A 12,268-nucleotide genomic window follows, 5' to 3' on the forward strand; every position below is an offset into this window, starting at 1 on the left:
CTGCTGAGGCTGTGGAGATGAGTGGTATTAATAGGAGGGCTTGAGTGTCAAAAGGCTTTCACTGTTGAGACCGGGGGGTTTGGTGGAGAGTCGGTGGACCGGGTTTTTTGGGGGGCTTTACGATCCAGACTGCGCAGTTGGAATAACAAATCAAACAAACAGTGTCTCACTGGTTATATCATACAAGCAACATGGAAGTGCTGGCAGCTCTTAATTTGGGCGATATTGCCCAAGTTTTCTCAAAAATGGGAATGTTTCCCGTGTTTGATGTCGCTTATTACATCGTGTCCATCCTCTACCTCAAGTATGAGCCGGGTAAGTACGTTTTACACTTTTCACATTAATTCCCTTTATTATTGGATAAATGTAATTCTCTATAAGCTATTCTGCTTGTTATTTTTGGTAGGTTATAAAGGTTTTACATGCTCCACACTCACGAGTCCTGAGCCTCAACATACATTTATTTAGAACAACATATTTAATAACATGGGAATTTAATATTCAATCTATTATAGGTTATTTTTAAGATGAAAAACTGTAATATTTGTGTAAGAAATGTAGTGTATTTGTAACATTAGGATGATTTTATGTGTATACATAGCTGTAATAGCCCTATATAGGGACTTTCTGTTGCTGTTATCTGTTATAGTACTCAGTCCTTATAAAGCATGACCTGTTACATAAAGTACAGCAGAAGCACTTACAGCTCTGCTTGCTTGGTGTGAGGGAATGTCTGTTGCTGCACCAGCCTGACCTCATTTACACGGAGGAAATCACCGGAGTAGATTAAACCACTCTGCTTTGGGTAAAGCCTGATATTTTCCAAGATTTAACTCCTTTGAGCAACCGACCCTGAGGAGGATGAAACCTGAGAGAAAGGCCTTTGCATACCAGAGACTTAGGCAATAAATAGAAGATCCTGAAATAGACAGAGTCAGTGGGCTTCTGAAGCCCCTCTGCTGCACACTTTTAGGCTACAGTTGGGTGTGAATGTTAAACATGAAATAGGCTGTTGAGCTAACAGCCCAGCATGACCTTATTGTTCCTGGTGTGTAGCTTTGAAAATATCTAATGCTCCTCACCCTAAAGAAAAGTTCACTCTGACATGCAAGTTCAGTCATTGTCGGCTCATTTGGATCTCAGCTGACCCTTCGTGAAGATGGTGGGAGCACCAAACATATCTCAAACTCATAATCTCATCTTCTAAAAGTTTACAGCTTCAAATGAGACCAAGATGTCCATCACATCCTTCAAACAGCTTGTATGACATATTACATGTGTGTTTGTAGCCAAACAATGATGCTCCAGTCACTTTAAGAGAGGAACATATAGAAGGTACTTTTTAGATGATTGGTCATTTGGGCTTCAGCAATTCAATTATGTATTCTACATGAGCTATCTGGAGAAAGTTAATGTTTATTATATAATTTTTCTTCTACAAACTGTATATGATTCTAGCCTATGACTGATCTATGAGGCTGAATTAAATAGTCAAATTTTCTCTTTGAAATGAACTATTACATTAATCTAATCTAGTTTAAAGTTTCATCCTTAAAGGGGAACTCTTTACTGTACTGTATCTCCAGAGGGAGCAGCATGAAGTCTGATAAGCTGGCAGTGTTGGTTGGGTCTGAAGACTACAAGTTTAAAAATAAAACAAAACTAATTCTGGGGGTTTGAAGTTAGAAATAAGTGAGCTCACCAAGCCTTCATCTTTGCTTGAGGAGAGCAACACCTGAATCTCAGACTAAACATTTGGTGGTCAAGTTGCAGTGTGGGTAATATAGGCGCCAGGTTTTGACACAGAAGAAGAGTGTGTGGAATAAAACAGACAATATCTCTGATTCTGCTGCATCAAATTCTCTCTTTTAAATGTTTTCTTTTTTTAACTGTCCATCAAGAGTCCGACAATGTTAAAGGAGTGCAATGCTTAATCAGTGGAGTACTCTTTTAACAATCACAACTTCTGTAATTAGCTCATTTGAGCGAACACATGCATAAAGTTATGCATAAACGTAGTTATTACTAATCAAAAAGCAGATGTGACACTATGCTGGCACTCAAATCTCTCATAGTATTACATGTAAAGGGGATTGGCTATCTTTATTATCAACATATATGTTGTATTAAATATAAACAAAAAAAGGTCAAACATACTAAGAGAGTGCTTGTTTTTAATTAAAATAATCAGCAAGCGTGTGTGTTTTAGAGTTCAATGCCATTATTTCATCAGAGCTCAGGCAACAGATTTCAGCTCAGATTTCATGACTGAAGCTTCATCTTACTTTCCATCTCATTTTACAGTCAAATGTCTCCTGCTGCCATCCTTTGCAAGATCTTTTTATGTTTACCATTCTCTACATGTGTCTGAGTGGAGAGTCTTAGTTCACAGTACATGTTAGAAGAGCACATGAATGAGTTGGGGGTCAACATGGGCGCGGGGAGGAGAGACAAGTGTGTGTGTGTGTGTGTGGGGAGGGGGGGGGGTCATAGGTCAAGACAGGCCTGACAGTTGCAACGCAGGAGAAGCAGTTGAGCAGTATATATTTATAGGGTGGCATTTCTCAGGATCAGATTGCTTTCAAACTGAGCGCCAGTCTCACCACGACACCCTCACCCACCTGTTGTTGGAGATTTGTGCAGTGAAGCAGCCGCACAAATTCACATCTCCATTTACTGAACTTCTTTTAACAGTGTTAACACCGTGAAGAAGTCTATTCAAGTACTGCTCTAAAGTTATAAATAAAGTCTAAATTTATTTGACAGCTACTTTTCATTTTCATCCATTATCTTAATAGTTTTTGCTTCCTCAGCGAGAGTTAATTGTAAGCAGTGCAAAGCATTAACATTGTTGCTATACTTAGCTGCAGTTTAACATACATTGCATACTGATTTAGAAATGTGGTCAAACTGTTGACTGAAGCTATAATTTAAGTGTTTTAATAAAATGTTGTAACGGATACCAGCCAGCCAATCAGGAACAAGCAACATGTCTAAGTCAAGTCAATTATATTTATATAGCCCAATATCACACATTTGTCTAAAGGGGCTTTATAATCTGCAGACAATAGGGCACCCTATTAACGAAAAACTCCCTCAAAAAAATCCTTTATGGGGAAATAAAATGGAATAACCCCCTGGAAGAGGAGGAGGGAATACTCTGCCAGGACAGACAATAGATGTTGAGTGTACAGAATATACCAACGTAATAAAAGTACAGTATGGACAATCAGGCTGAGATCCAACATGTGGAATGAGGCACCGACAGCCAGGTGAGAGAGAGAGAGAGAGAGAGAGAGAGAGAGAGAGAGAGAGAGAGAGAGGATCCCAGAATGGCCGATGGACCAGCACAGAGAAAAGAGAGGACAAGAATCAGAATCAGAAATCCTTTATTAGGGAAATTTACATTGTTACAGCAAAGAACATATGAGCAAAAGAGCAAAAGAACATATGACGTAAAGTGCAGCGCGCACGATAATTAAATACAAATAATATAAGTACAAGCGGTTGAGTAGTTTATAAAGGAGGAGAAAAAAGGGAGAGAGAGAGAGAGAGAGAGAGAGAGAGAGAGAGAGAGAGAGAGAGAGAGAGGCACACAGCTTAGATGTTCTTGTGGGACAACAAACAAACGCAGGGTTTGAGATGCAGTGGTTTACATTATTCTCGTACTAGGAAGTACATGTTACATGTCACACCTCTTTGTCTTTGTTTTAAATGTCATGTTTTGCTATATATTGACATGGTACAAATGTTTGGCATATAATAAGTCAGTGCCACATTGGTATATCAGTCATATAAACAAAATAATTCTAAATGGTCATATATAAAGCATCAATATAAAGCATACAATCAACTGATAAATTATAAAGAGCTCTCTTTTCTGTTCACTTTAAAGACTCTGTTGAGTTGGTTAACTGTCAACTCATAAATGACTGTAGACGTCCTGAGTCAATATTAGATTATGATAAAAAACTCAAAGGGCAGATTATCAGGGCGTGAACTGAAATGGTCAACTGGGCGTGTACAGCACATAGGCACACAAGGGATCCGCTGATAATGACTTTTGAAGGTCATCACTAACAGTTTTTCTCTGTAGGAACTAACAGAAAGACACTTATGACAACAAAGATTACCACATAATCTTCTTTTGGTCAGAGAGGAGAGGAAAAACTTTTAAAACAGGATTTAGACCATTAGTATTTAGCAGGTCATTAATAAGGAGGCTGTTGTAATTACATATTTATTTCAGGGTTTAATCACAATTAATTATTTTGAATTGATACATTGAGAAAACATAACGACATTAAAGGAGTGTCAACACAACATAAAATCAATAGATTTACACATTAATAACTCTGTTTTATTTCATTCAAAATCATATTAAGGATAAATACATCATTTTGAAATTAATTTTGTTGCATGCATTGATATTTGCTACAGTCTTTTTTTTTCATACGACCTCTAGTTTATCTCCATATTTCTTCTGCTTTGTTTGAATTAGTTATCTGTAAATAATAATTTTCATACACTTTCCTAAATAAATAAATAGATTATGATTAATGAGTAAAAAAGCCTCTAATTATTCCAGTGCCACACCTGAGCTTCGTAAGGGAGGGAAACAATGTGCAATGAAAATCTGAAAATATGTAATGTTTCGGTAGTTTTGGTCATCGAGGAACTTCCAAACAGGCAGTGCATGATGACCGGGTGACATCGGTATGTCGATATCGATATTTAATAATATCCACATCTTAAGCTTCAGACACATAAAACACTGAGTGCATTATGATGTTTTAATTTTCACACTCGGTGTTGCAGGCTCGGTGGAGGTTTCTCGCAGGAGTCCCGTGGCCTCTTGGCTCTGTGCCATGCTCTACTGCTTTGGTAGTTACATCCTGGCAGACATCATGCTTGGAAGCAGCCCCGTCGACTATTTCCAACACAACAGCCACATCCTGCTGGCCTCAGCTGTCTGGTGAGAAAATCCTCAGAGCGACGTTACCCTTGACAGGGGAAGAGCTTTCGTGCTTCACATCTAACTTTTAAGACTGTATATGTGATCCAACGATTCCCTACCGGCCACTGTTCGGAGGTCATTCCCATTGTCCTAGTCAAGTGTTCAAAATGGTCAATTTCTTTTCCTGCTTTTTACAGGGAAAGATGTCTTTAAAGGATAAGTTCAGCCAAATCATCAAAACCATCCCCACCAAGTATCACCAGCTTTATCTATCTTTTTTTTAATCAAATGTGACATAAGAAACAATGTCCCAGTCACTCAGGATAATCTATCGACCTCAGTCACAGCAGTTTCCATTGAAAGAAATTTAAGGCAGAGAAAAGCAAGACAAGTTAAAATGTATATCACCATTTAAACTGAGGCTGATGTGCTTTACATGAGGCAAATAAATGCATTACAGCTACATTTAAAAACACAGTGTACACAGTACAATAGAATAAAATAAGATTTAAAAATGGGATGTAGTGAGATGACAGCAGAAATCTAAGCAGTGTATTTCTCAAAACTTGACAAACAAACTTTATGGCCAGACTTTACTAAAGTATCTCTTTTTTTGTGATTTAAATGAATTTACCAGTTATTATTCGATTCAAACCTAACCATCAAATCTGAATATTAGACTTTAACCGCCCCTCCCCTCACTGCAATATCTTGTTCTTCACCCTCTTTCTCAGGTACCTCATCTTTTACTGCCCATTGAACCTCTTCTATAAATGCGTGGCTTTCCTGCCCGTCAAGCTGGTGTTGGTTGCCCTGAAGGAAGTCGTCCGCACTCGTAAGATTGCTGCAGGTGTTCACCACGCCCACCACGCCTACCACCACGGCGTCTTCATCATGGTCATCGTTGGATACGTCAAAGGTCAGTGTCTTGTGGAATTTTATAGTGATTTTCTGTCATTCACTGTCATAAATGTGTTTATACTGTCAGGACAGGTGATGTTACGAACTTGGCGATATATTATGCTGCATATCATTCAGATTAGCAAGAAGGCTGAGGCACAATATTTACTCATGTTTAAATTGTGTTTTTGAATTCTCACAACAACCAAACTACGTTGTTTTACTCCATCGCTGAAAGAGAGATGACAAACGAATCTATTATGATCACAAACAGCTTCCTGAAATAGAGTGGTGGACATGGTGGGTCTCTCTGGTGTGTTCAGAGTTATCAACTTGTTGGTGACCTTTAGTGACCTTAAGAATCTATTCATAAATGTAGCTTCTTTTTGTGCAGACATTAGCACTTTACTTTGAAGAAAGTAGGCCTGCAACCAACAATTGGTACCGGTACTCTAATTATCAATTCATCTGCTGATTACTTCCTTACTTAGTTGATTAAGTGTTTGGTCACGATTACATTTGGAAATATGCTCATCACTCATCATTCCTTAAAGCCAAGGTGATGATATCATCTACAGATATTTAGTTTACGTAAGACAAAGAAAAGTAACACATCTTCACAATTAAAAGCTGGAACTGTGTGCGAGTGTTTGGCATTTTACTTGAAGAATTGCTTAAACAATTTTCCATTGTAAAAAGCTTTAGAATAAATTCTTTAATACTGCATGGTGAGCCTCCAGTCTCTGCTGCTCCCTCTGCCAGCAGCTCTCTGTGTTGACAGCTGCACTCAGTGAGCCACCACATTTAAAAATGAATGAACGTCACACATGTGCATGCCAGTGTGCACATGTGCCGCTCATTCATAATCAGGGAGTTTACAAGCACTTAAGTAACCTGATAACTTAAACAAACCAGCTTACGTGCGTAATAAAGGACTCGATTAGGGAGATCCAATCACTACGCTGTATTAGCTCCATTATAAAATTAAAGAAATGCAAGGTGTGAAGTTGAATTCACTGCAGCTTAGTTTGACTTCACTTAAAACCGGAGTCATATTCCTGTGTGTGTACACATATTTGGCCAATAAAGCGAATTCTAATTCTGATTTTTTGATAAAATATCTTCCTGAACAGTGTTTCACAAGCCCAGTATTGCACCCAAGAAGTGGGGACAGTTGTGTCGTCCTGCTTGATCTGAATGTAGTATATTGTAAAGTGTATAAGTTACCTCTGATGCCTTTGTTGCATACTTACACCACATGTTTCTTGTACATTTTCATTGTGAAACTACCTAATAGTAAAGACATGTCCATAGAAAGTATATAAAGGGTTGTCCTGGTCTGGTCTCTGCTACAATAGTGAGGCCCTGCAGCCAGTCCATGTTGAAAATGGGGAGGAAAGCTGAAGCCAGAGAGGAGCAGTCACACGAGACACTAAGAGACTTTTTTTGTCCTCATTTTTTTTCCACTGTCTATTTTTATCTTCGCAGGGTCTGGAGTGGCTCTCATTTCCAATTTTGAGCAGCTGCTGCGCGGTGTGTGGAGGCCCGACACCAACGAGATCCTCAACATGTCATTGTAAGTCTGAGTCTCCAGCTGCTGGGGACATATACTCATCACTGCCTCCTCGAGCATGCAGGTGTTTCAAGCCAAATCTCAGAGGCAAAGCTAGAACTTGTGAAGTTGTGTGACTAAAATTGGACACAAAACATTGCCAGCCTTTTTGAGAAACACAGCAGGTTTGCTGCAGTCACTATGTGTAGAATTTAAACTTTGGTTCCCCCTAGTGGTTGTACAAAAAAAAAACACTGTGAGCAGACTGTTTATACAATTTATACAATGTCACTTTCAGATGAAAATCTTTTATCCCCTGAAGGAAAAGCTATCAACCTACAGAGGAACATCCAAGCTTCAATTAAAACATTCAACTAAACAATAAACATTCATCATAAAATTGTAGGTTTGCACACCTAAAGAAGGATGTCGGTACAGAGAAGTGGTAAACGTTAACTCCATAGATATAAAACGCCTTTATTTTACACTCTATCTCTAATATCAAATCTTCGTCTCGTTGTTATTGTGATCCTGCTGCATTCTGCATGTTTTACTGACAGTGTTTTGTCTTTCGTCTCTGCAGCCCGACCAAAGCCAGTCTGTACGGAGCCATCCTCTTCACCCTGCAGGAGGCTCACTGGCTGCCAGTGTCCAAGAGCACCCTCATCCTCATCTTCACCCTCTTCATGGCAACAAGCAAGGTACGATCAGCAAAGTCTAGTTGACAGTGTTGCTTTTATGATTTTATTTTAAGCCTGAATTTTAAAAATCTGTGTTGCATATATTGGATGACATTCTTCCAGTGTGACTAGAGCAGAAATAAGAACATACTACTCTCTTGTTTGTCACATACAAAGAGTAGCTAGTTAAGTTAAGGAAAGAAAAAACATTGGTTTAATAAAGTCAGAAAGAAAAAAAAATCAGGACTTTCAAAATTGATGCAGCAGGCCGATATATTCAGATTATTTTGTCCCTGGTGTGAATCAAGTTCTAAAAATGCTGAATCTTATCTTATTTACCATAATGCCTCTAAATAGCATCTCCCATTACAACTCTCCCTGCGTAGTAAACGTCTACATTTTACAAACTCCTTGTGCCCGCTTTAACTCTCTGCTAGAAATATTAAGTTAATTTGTGATTATGTAAAATCGGTGAAGTTATCACAGAATCAGGCTTATCTCTTCTAACTGACACCATCTACCTCCAGGTGGTGATGACCGCCCGACACTCTCACGGTTCCCCCTTCGCCCTCATTGAGTCCTGGGTTTGCCATCTGCTGTTCGGCTCCCCTCTGGGTGGATCGGATGAAGACCACCATCATCCTCCCGCCGCTGTCCCAGCTTCACCTCTCAAAACCAAGGAGGAGCTGAGTGAAGGTGCCCGCAAGAGGAAGGCCAAGAAAGCCGAGTAGGACGGCGAGGTGAAAACTGCATCATGGCCTCCACATGATGGGACCTCCCATTGCTTTCTAGGGAAAGGAGCAGTTTGACGTTTAACCAAATGAGACCCTTTCTATTAGAGAAAAATGGCGCTTTCTGCATTTTACACAGAACGAGGACTCTGTAAATACCACGGCAAATGTTTCACATTTTAAACCTATTCATTTATGTGTTTGTGAACATCTGCATCTGTGCTCAACACTGTGGTGATCCACGTTCAGCAGCTGCCTTGACGTTTTAGGATGGCCTCTGTTTCACATCAGTAGCTGTGTTAAGGATTTTCTACCAAACCTTATTTCAGTTCGGAAAGAAATAGAAAATACAAATTAATCTGACTCTCAATCAGAAATTCAAATGTGAATAAAGCAATATGTGAAAGAACATTGCTGCTTTTTAACATTGAGCTGAGGACGTCATGTCTTTAAATAAAACCAAAAGAATGTGTCTCGTGGTTTTAATTTCCATTTCTTATAGACATTTATTTCTATGTTGACTATTCACAAGTAATAAATGGTCATAACGGAGGTCTGAGTTAATTTCCACTTTAGTGTATGCCCAGGTTATGAGGAAGTATGGAATATTAGGATATTACATGTTAGAACACAACCACGTTTAGAGGTTTGATCAAAACTGAAAATATATTTCTTTAGGTTTTCAGTGACTTCTAGTTTTCTGTAAAGGAGTCTTTGACACAGTTTTACCTTTAAGTAATTTCGGTGAAAAGGTAGTGTTTGTTGTATTTAGAGCATATTACTTGGGCTGTTAAATCTGCAAAATCGTACAAATACATTACTGTCAATGATTGAGTCCTATACACTGTATTTTGCAGTGCAGTAAGAATATTTCAACCAAGTTTGCAATTTAAACCAACTTGTTAAAAAGGTTTCTCCTGGAAGTGAATGTCTATATCTTGAAAAAGTAAAGAATAAGTCACTGTCCCTGCACTAGAATAAGTTTATTTCAGAAAAATCTTGAAACTAGTTGATTTGCTTTGAAAAAAGGTTAAAATAGTCTACTATGGACCGATGGATCCTTAACATCTGTATGAGAAAATTAAACATTTCTTCATTCAGACAAAAATGAATGAGATTGCATTCTGTGAAAAACAAACAAAATAACTACTTGTCAAAAATATAATGGAGTCAGAGTATAAAGTAGCATAACATTTAAATAAGTAGAGTAAGAAAGAGTAACAAATTTACGTATAGTAAGTCTTTCGAATGCACCAAACCAATTTTAATATCAAATCCATGACAACCTTTTATGGTGTGTGGGCACCAAGGGAAGACCTTGAATGTTTTTATTAACTTGTCATTATGCATTACCAATATCTTTTCCAAGTGTGGAGTCCTCTTCTCAAACCGTAATACTGGTTTATACGACTCTCACTCTGGAGTTCTGAAATTATTTTTGTCACGATGGGGAAAAGGTGAGGACTCAAATGCAAGACGCTTGCATACATACATACATACATACATACATACGGGGGCTGTCGCAGGCCCGGCAGCGGAAACGGGGGGTCTGGGTCTCTTGTGCCGAGACCTGGAAGTCCCCTGGAGACTCAGAGGACCTCCCGGGGCCAGGAGAGTGCCCAGAAATGGCTCAGGGATTTGGGTCTGGTGCGACCCGACAGTAGTAGGAGGTTGCGCGATTGGAGAAGGGGGTTGCCGCAGCTCGGCAAAAGGAAGTGGGGTGGAAGGATCGGCAGGGTTAGGCTGGCAAGGTGGGGTGTCCACAAAAACCTGAAGCCACTCAGGTAAAAGGCTCTTCAACTCTGGCTTCTTAGCAACCTCTTTTCTCGCCAATCCAGGCGCAGCCTGTCACATCCTCCAACATGGGTTTCGCTTCCACTCACCAAACATTATAATTAAAGTGTACACTAAATCATAGGTCTCCACATCCATGACATCGACTGAGGCCATGTTTCGGGTCAGTTTGTACTGTCACGGTGGGGAAAAGGTGAGGACTCAAATGCAAGACGGCAGACGAGGAGATTAACAAAAAGACGGGCTTTATTCCAAAAAGCTTACAAAATAACAAAAATACAGAAGTGAAAAAGTAAACTGAAAAGAACATGATGACACGGGACGCACGAGGAGACATCTGCAAGGGTGACACTTAGATGACGAACTGACAAGGAACACTGGGAAAGACAGGGATATATACACAGACACTAAACGAGGGGAACGAGACACAGCTGGGGAGAGAAGCTAAAACACAAGGGCAAGGTGAACGGACACAGGAGGAACAAATCAACAATCACAGAAGGAAAACACACAGACAGGAAGTACAACTAAACATGACATAAAGGGGAGTGAACACTTCAAAATAAAACAGGATATACAAAATCACGATCATGACAATTTTGGAGCTGTTTATAATAGACCAGTTTATAATACTTAGGAGTATTTATTTCATTGCCCTTATTTGTTACTGTTAAAATAAGTACCACCACTCCACCATTTAAGACGTGTTTATAAGGCCTACAGCGGTCTAGGACTCAGTTGGCAGCCAGGAGTACGTTCGCCTTCATAAACTCTCTGTTATGTAACTCTGAGGTGACAGGAAAGGTCAGAGGTCACGTCCTGAGAAACTTGTACGCCCCCTCTTGTAGCAAAGGCAATAAAGCACCCCTAATGAACTTTGCAGGAGGTTGTTACACTCGACCTTTGACCTTAACATTCCTCACAGCAGCAGAGAAGATCAGGGAGGTAAAAGATCTGTTTGTTGCATTTTCATAGTACCTTTGTTGCACTGTTGGAGCTCACAAAAACCATCACTGCAGCTCCAGTCCAAAGGCTTACGTTATTTGGTAACTTTTCTTTGCAATTTTATGTATGACATGGAACTTTATTGATAGCCTACACAAGGAGAAAACAAGATAATTTCTGTAGAAGATGCAGATGAGATCCAATTATAACTGAAACAGCTCAAAATAATAAACCAGAACAGAGAAGTTATCACTGCATTAGCTAAAACCAATTACTAAGTATCTGAAAAAAAAAAAGGTCAACATGGGATTTTTTTAAATCAATTGTTTATTCTATACTTTGATAAAACACTTTATTGAAATTAGCTGCTGTGTGTGTTATTCCAGCGAGTGAGACTTCCCTGCTCCTTTGGGCAAGGCAGCAAGCAGGCAGGGACGCAGAGAGAGTGGAGGTGGTGAGAGCTTATCAACGAGCAAGGAATGTCACCAACATCTGCTGAACCCATTACTGATACACGCACGCACACACACACACACACACACATACACACACACACACACACACACACACACACACACACACACACACATACACACACACACACACACACAACACACACACTCACACAAAAAAAAGCTAATTTGTAATCATGAATCATGCGTAAACATGGGGTTGTTATAAAAGCAGGACTGGATCTGAAGCCTGTTTG

General features: G+C 39.4%; 1 protein-coding gene across 1 annotated transcript; it reads left to right on the forward strand.

Moving 5' to 3' along the window:
* The first annotated feature begins 40 nt into the window (after positions 1–40).
* On the forward strand, positions 41–9,293 carry tmem38a (transmembrane protein 38A). Its single transcript, XM_029430567.1, has 6 exons — positions 41–315; positions 4,819–4,975; positions 5,692–5,876; positions 7,346–7,433; positions 7,993–8,110; positions 8,617–9,293. Exons 1-6 carry the CDS (start codon positions 192–194, stop codon positions 8,818–8,820), a joined length of 876 nt encoding a protein of 291 aa, XP_029286427.1. The 5' UTR covers positions 41–191; the 3' UTR covers positions 8,821–9,293.
* The last annotated feature ends 2,975 nt before the right edge of the window (positions 9,294–12,268 follow it).

Source organism: Cottoperca gobio, chromosome 4, assembly GCF_900634415.1.
Source record: "Cottoperca gobio chromosome 4, fCotGob3.1, whole genome shotgun sequence".
In the NCBI taxonomy this organism is placed as follows: Eukaryota; Metazoa; Chordata; class Actinopteri; order Perciformes; family Bovichtidae; genus Cottoperca; species Cottoperca gobio.

Excerpts from the sequence above, each read along its gene's own strand:
- tmem38a (XM_029430567.1), top strand. The coding sequence starts at position 192 with ATGGAAGTGCTGGCAGCTCTTAATTTGGGCGATATTGCCCAAGTTTTC. Across the intron at positions 5,877-7,345 it reads CATCGTTGGATACGTCAAAG|GGTCTGGAGTGGCTCTCATT; the intron begins GTCAGTGTCTTG and ends TTATCTTCGCAG. Across the intron at positions 8,111-8,616 it reads TCTTCATGGCAACAAGCAAG|GTGGTGATGACCGCCCGACA; the intron begins GTACGATCAGCA and ends ATCTACCTCCAG.